Genomic DNA, 6,818 nt, shown 5'->3' with positions numbered 1-6,818 from the left:
CTGGCCTGGCTAAGATCTGGGAGCTGCAACCCGTTCCCGGGAGCCAGCGTACGAGAAGGAACATCTAGGGACATGCAGAGGGTAAACAAGGAGTGTGAAAAGGACCATTGTGGGTAAGTTCTAACAGGTCAGGTCAGAAGGGCCAGCCAACACTGCATTCCCCAGGAAACTCTGGGAGGAAAGGAACATCGGTTCCGGGCCACGGGACCTTCCTCTAGGCATTGCCTAAGAAGCTGCCATCATCATCATACCCTACCCAAGTGCCCCTTCAATAAGAAGCCATGATGAGAACTGGCTTCCAGAAAGAGACAGTGGCTGGCCCTAAAGATGGAGGGAAGTCTAGTGTGAGCTCCAAGCAAACCAGCCTCCTTGGGACAGCTGGAGAGGACGAAGCACCCGGTCCCAGGGCAGAGGCGAGCTTGCAAGGCAGAGGCGAGCTGGCTGCTCAGAGGCGAGCTGGCTGCGCAGAGGCTTGCAGGTGGAGCTCTGGGCATTAACTGTATACACAAAGTGCTGAAAACAGTGGAACCCGCCCTCCCCGCCTAGGTGCTGGGAAAAGCAGAGAGTGAGCGAACGGTTTCCCTCCCTGGGAGCCTTCCAAGGTTTATTGCTCACTTACCCAAGCCCCATACAAAGACAAAACATATTCTGGCAAAGGTAATTAAAGATTGTTTATGGATAATAATGTGGGACAGACTGACAAGGGACCTGTAGTGATGTTTCCCAGGAATAGAGCGCGACAGGTAAGTCTACAGGGGTGATCCAGACAGACATGAGGACAGACAGAAGGATAGGGAAATGAAACTGAAAAGGGGAACGAGACCGAGTCCCAGCAGCTGTGTGCGTACATACGTTCCAGTGCTGCCCTGGGCCCCAGGGGGTGAAGAGGGATACTGGACCTTGGTCCTTGAAGGGCTACCGCTCCTCACTCTCTGCTGCCCTTCACCCAGCAGGCTGGGAACATGGGCAGATGATATTTCCAGGGCTGGGGAGAGTTAGTCTGGACAGACAGAGGATCAAGGCTCTTGGAGGGTCCCTGGAGGGTGTGGAGGCCTGGGTGGTACGGAATTAGCAGCAGCAATGGGGGGATTCTGGTCAGGCACCAGAGGACGAGGGCAGAGCCACCGCACAGCAGGGCCCGTGTCCAGGGCAGGTCCCCCACCTGCCCCGCCCACCACACCAACATGGTGCAATAAATATTTTCAAGTAGTAAGTCAGCGTCCATCAAGAGAGGGGGAGGCTAGCAGACAGGCAGGCAGGGGCATAAGACAAAAAGTCCCCAATGGCCCACCGTGCCTTCTCAAGTTTCTCGAGCTCCAGCAAGTCTGTCTCAAGTACTACATGTTGCTGTTCATCAGCGTCCTCACGGACACTCCCTGCAGGGGGGCTCGGCTTCTCAAACCAGTGCCAGAGCCTGCTCGGTGAGGTAAGAGCAGGGCAGCATTGTTCCTACAGCGTCCACAATGGCTTCCAGGTGCTCGTCCTGGGCCTGAGGCCCACAGAGCTGCATGAAGTCTGCCAAACGCAGTAAGTACTCCAGGTTGTGGCCAGAGAAGCCCCGGCAGGCAAGGATCTGTGTGGCAATGGCCTCCTCTGGAGCAGGGCCCAGGTAGCCAGGGTTCTGTGGGGTGGCCACATAGGCCAGTGCTGTGAGGGGTTGGTCAGGGGCATCCTGAGGATAGAAGGTGACTTCCTTAGTGTCATAGCCTCCGAGGACTGCTTCTCTCACATTCAGATACTTCAGGGCCTCATTCACCTGCTCCCCTCGAACCTGGTACGCCACGCCCCAAGTGCAGCCCTAGGAGAAAACAGAGACACCTCCAGTCAGTCACATCGCCCGTTGCTGGTCCCTCCTTCACTCTAGAATGTTACCCTAGATGTACCCCACAACTGTGCTCTATGAAGGAGCATACGGGGTGGGGGTGGGGGGTTCAAGGGGTAAGGGTACTTGCTACCATGTCTGATGACCCGACAATCTACATTCAATCCCTGGGACATACATGGTGGAAGGAAAGAATTTACTTCCACATGTCCTCTTGACTCCACATGTGACCTAAGCGTGTGCACAGGAGCACACACGGAAATAAATGTAATTTTTAACATTTATGTGTATGGGTATTTTGCCTGCATGTATGTTGGTGAGCCATGTGTACCTGGTGACCTGCTAACCTCGGAGGCCAGAAGAGTCAGATTCCCTGGAATTGGAGTCACAGGTTGTGAGCCACTGTGTAGGCGCTGGGAACCAAATCCAGGCTCTTTGGAAAAGCAGGAAGTGTTTCTAACTACTGAGCCATTTCTCCATGAAATTTAAATAAATAAATAAATAAATAAATAAATAAATAAATAAATAGGTTGGCTGGCTGCTGAGGTACCCAGAAGCAATAGCCCTCCCTTAATTTTTTTTTTTTTGAGACAAAGTCTCATATAGTACAGGCTGGCCTTGTACTCACTATACAGCCAAGAATAAATTTGAACTCACAGATATCCACCTGCCTCTACTTCCTGGGTGCTTGGATTAAAGGCAAGAGCCACTGTGCCTGACTATTTCACCTTTCTTTTTTTAAGATTTATTTATTTATTTTATGTGTATGAGTGCTCTATCTACATGTACAACTTTATGCCAGAGGAAGGCATCAGATCCCACTATAGATGGTTGTGAACCACCTGGGAATTGAACTCAGGTCCTCTGGAAGAGCAGCCAGTGCTCTTAACCGCTGAGCCATCTCTCCAACTCCCTATTTCACCTTTCTTTTTTTTTCCGAGACAGGGTTTCTCTGTGTAGCTTTGCGCCTTTCCTGGGAATTGCTTGGTAGCCCAGGCTGGCCTCGAACTCACAGAGATCCACCTGCCTCTGCCTCCTGAGTGTTGGGATTTAAAGAGTGTGTCACGACCACCACCACCCACCCACTCCCACGCCTCCCCACCCCCAGCAGGGACCTGCATCTCAATAAGCTGCTCAGATGGTTCTCCAAGAAGCACTGAGTTAGGCTACACTTCCACTCACCCACGAGTGACCCTCTGCACCCTTACATATTGCATCCCAGGACTCCTCTCTTGACTGTGCACTTACCTCACGATCTTCAAGGAGAGTCACCACTCGGCCAGGCTAGAGGGAAGCAAGGTGTTGAAAAAAGACAAATTAGCTATTAGCACTTCCAAAAGGGCTATGGATGTACCTTAGTGTTTGCTGACCAGGCACAAGGCCTTAGGTCCAATCTCCAGCAAAACACACACACACACACACACACACACACACCCTGAGCTTTAATCCTGTTGTGATTTGAGCCTGTGATTCCAGCGCTCCAGAGCCTTGAGAGGGAAGGGGTTGCCATAAGTTTGAGGCCACATAGCAAGAAGTAGACAAATAGGAGGAGGAAGAGGAAGAGGAGGAAGAGGAAGAAACAAGCATATCTGTCAACAACCAAAAGTGCCGACCCAAGCCCCAAACCTCGGAAAGTGCCATTCATCCAGCGACATGGACAGAGAGTGATGGGCAGACGCGGAACAGACAAACAGCGGGTGGCCCAGGCTGGTAATCAACGCAAGAATCCACAGGTGCAAACGCCAACCTGAACCCCAGGCACACCAATTTCAACCACCAGCCAAGTTTACACATTTCCTTCAGTTAGCCCAAAGTCCCTGACATTTCAGGACATGGGCGCCCACTCTGCTGCCCACCCCACCTCACTCCCCTGGGCACAGTAGGATGCTCACCATCTTGTCGTTGCCCCTGTGGAAAGTGTCTCCCTGCCAGAACCGGCGGCTATAGCCCCGTACAAAGCCCACACGGCTGTCGCTGTAGGCAAAGTCCGGCTTCCATACTAGGGAGCCGTACCCGAAAATCCACAGGGCTTGGGGGTCGCCATCCTCCCAGGAGGGCTGCGCGGATGGTGCAGGGGACAGTGAGGGAGGTGGGCTGCTCTGGGCTGCGGACTCCTGCTTCATGGTGCCGGGCGCAGGGACGGGCCCAGGCGGCCTCCGGGGCTGGTCTCCGGCACGGCACGGAAAGACCGACGGACGCGTACACCTGGCCTGGCACCGATCGGTCGCTCCAGCTGAGTGGTACCCTCAGTGGCGCTCTTTAAACCCTCCGGCCGGGAGGGCCCTCCAGCTGCCTCCAGCTGTCTCGGTGATTGGGGCGGAGCAAATCTCCTTTTGGCCAATCACCTTTGGATTTTGCTTCTCGATTAACCGCGCCGCCCTCCAAGTGGGTATCGGAGTAGCCCGCCCCCCCAACGAGCCCGGCCCAACGAGCGTGCTGATTGGTTCAGCTCCTCCTCCGTGGCAGACCTGGCTGGAGTGATGCAACCGCAGCGAAGGTTTCCCCAGCACCGGCATGCAGCAAGGGCGCGTCGGATTGCGTCAGGCTGCGGGTACTGGGAACGGGCCTGGAACCGCCGCGGGCACCCGCCGTCCCCCCGGGAGGCCCTCGATGACCCGGGAGGTGTCTCCCCCGCAGTCCAGCCAGTGCACTTTGCAGAAGTGCCACCCAAAGCGGTGGCTAGCGCAGGGCACGGTCAGAAAAAATGCTCTGGGAGGCAAAACTCTAGCCTCTGGGCCCTCGCCTGAAAGAAAGCACGCCCTGCAGAGAAGCTGTCCCTGGCACCCTCCGCATTCCACTCTGGTGCCTCATGCTGTTGTCCATGTGAGCAGTTGGAGAAACTGAGTCACCGGGCTGTAGGGGGTTTTGCCAAGGCTGCAGTTGAGTCAGACTGGGTGGTGCAAGCTCGAAGGCCTCACGTGAGGGCTACGCCCCGGGCCAAATGTAGGACCCTGAGTTCAGGCGGGTTTGAAGAGAAGCCAAAACTGAACAGCAGTGGGCAGAGCAGTCACTTCGAGGATGGCCGCCAGCTCCTAAGAAAAGAATGCCAGGCCAGTTTTATCCCAAGGCTATGGGTTTCATTTTCCTGGGCTTGGGATTTTCAGCAGTGGTTGATCTGTGTAGACACCGAGGTTTGGGGGGATGTTGATTAAAGAGAACACCGAGGATTGAGGGCGGCTGCAGCCTTTCTCCTCTCGCCTTGCCCGGCAGTGTGTATGGGCCCTGGCACCAAGGTGGGCACCGGGCACCAGCTGTCTCCCTGGCAGGTTCTCTGTGTCCCGAACCCTGCAGGAGTCACCGCAGGCAACTCTCCCCAGCAGCGTGCCCTTGCTCCACCTGGCGGGGCCACTGCCACCCTAAACTGTAGGCTGGAGGGGAGATGAAGAGTTTGACTTCCTAAGCAGCGGTAAGAGGCTGCACCTCGGGGCATCTCTCAATAGGAAAGGGAAACAGAGCAGACGACCTTCCAATTAGAAGAATTTCAGTGAGCTCCCAGGCAGTGGAAACTCAAAAGTGAATTAAACCTGATAGATTCATCCCCAAAGAGTCTAAGCATCAATCCCAGCATTCAGGAGGCTGAGGACAGAGACCTGGAGATTCGGGTCAGCATGGGCTACAAAGCAAGACTAAAAGAATAAATGTATGGATGAATGGAGTGCAGATATTCCTAAAAGTTGGAGGAAATTTTGTTTGCTTTCGTAGTGGTGGGAATAGAACGTGGATCCTCACTGGGCAGTGGTGGCGCACGCCTTTAATCCCAGCACTCAGGAAGCAGAGGCAGGAGGATCTCTGTGCGTTCAAGGCCAGCCTGGTCTACAGAGCGAGTTCCAGGACAGGTACCAAAACTACACAGAGAAACCCTGACTCGAAAAGCCAAAAAAAAAAAAAAAAAAAAAAAGAACATGGGTCCTCACACTCATGTGCTTCTATGCCTTTGATACATGCCTGCCCCGGGTCTGGGTTACCTTATGAGGATCACACATTACTTTTCTGAATGGAAAATTGTTTTTAAAAAATGGTGCTATCTGGTAATTTCACTCTTTGCTGCCCCTCTGTGTTTCTCTTCCCTTCCTTTTCTATCCTCTGCGTTAGTTCCTCTGAGTACCCCCTCTGCTGCTGCTGCTGCCTTACAGAAAATAGCCTCTAAGAGTCTCTTCCCTCACTACCTCCGCTGGGAGATGGGAAACTGACGAACTCCTGGAACTACCTGAGTCTGTACAAACGACCCTGCGACTCACTCTTTCTACTCCAGGGAATTCCTCACAATATGAAAAAAGCCATGTGCCTGAAATTTTAATGGTATTTGTGGTAGCAAAAAGCAAAGGAAGAAACCCTTAAATACTTAAAAATAGTTAAATATTTAAGTAAATTGTGGTCAGTCCACGTGATAGAGAAGTGAACAAAGACACACAGAGAGAACAAGTGTCCAGACATACATGGTAGCAAAGCTGGTACACCCAACTCCATCTGTGAAGCTTTAGACACGATTCTGTATTGCTGTGTTTACTGGCATTGAAACAGTAGCTGATATATAATTACATGAAAAGGCCGGTTGTAAAATAACCTAATATAATTTTTTCAACTTAAAAAAGTCTGAGGTGAAACTGATAGAGTGCTTGCCTAGCATGTGTGAAGCCCTGGGTTCCATTCTCTGCCCTGTGGAGAGAAGCAGTCTATGTATGCTTATTAGCAAGGAGGAATCTGGAACAGCTCATTAAAATGTTCAAAGTGACAACCTCTGAGTCCTTACATGGCCCCGGCAACATGGCAGCAAATTTAAACTTTCTTTTTTTATATATTTATTCTGGTTGAGATTTTAAAAAGAAGTATAAAACTTTTTTTTTTTTCCAGACAGGGTTTCTCTGTGTAGCTTTGGAGCTGTCCTGGATTTCGCTCTGTAGACCAGGCTGGCCTCAAACTCACAGAGATCCACCTGGCTTTGCCTCCCAAGTGCTGGGATTAAAGGTCTGCCAAGATAAAACTTTTTTCCAAGAAG

The 6,818-nt window shown here is 52.3% G+C and overlaps 1 protein-coding gene across 1 annotated transcript; it reads right to left on the bottom strand.

Moving 5' to 3' along the window:
* Positions 1 to 587: 587 nt before the first annotated feature.
* Positions 588 to 4,081, bottom strand: Chac1 (ChaC glutathione specific gamma-glutamylcyclotransferase 1). The gene is made up of 3 exons (XM_006979200.4): positions 3,715 to 4,081; positions 3,071 to 3,106; positions 588 to 1,798 (listed from the first exon to the last, which is right to left on the bottom strand). The coding sequence occupies exons 1-3, from the start codon at positions 3,943 to 3,945 to the stop codon at positions 1,397 to 1,399; spliced, it is 669 nt and encodes a 222-aa protein (XP_006979262.1). The 5' UTR covers positions 3,946 to 4,081; the 3' UTR covers positions 588 to 1,396.
* Positions 4,082 to 6,818: the final 2,737 nt, after the last annotated feature.

This window comes from Peromyscus maniculatus, chromosome 4, assembly GCF_049852395.1.
Source record: "Peromyscus maniculatus bairdii isolate BWxNUB_F1_BW_parent chromosome 4, HU_Pman_BW_mat_3.1, whole genome shotgun sequence".
Taxonomy (NCBI): Eukaryota; Metazoa; Chordata; class Mammalia; order Rodentia; family Cricetidae; genus Peromyscus; species Peromyscus maniculatus.
Note: the sequence above shows the minus strand (reverse complement) of the source record. Positions and strands in the feature narration are given on the sequence as shown.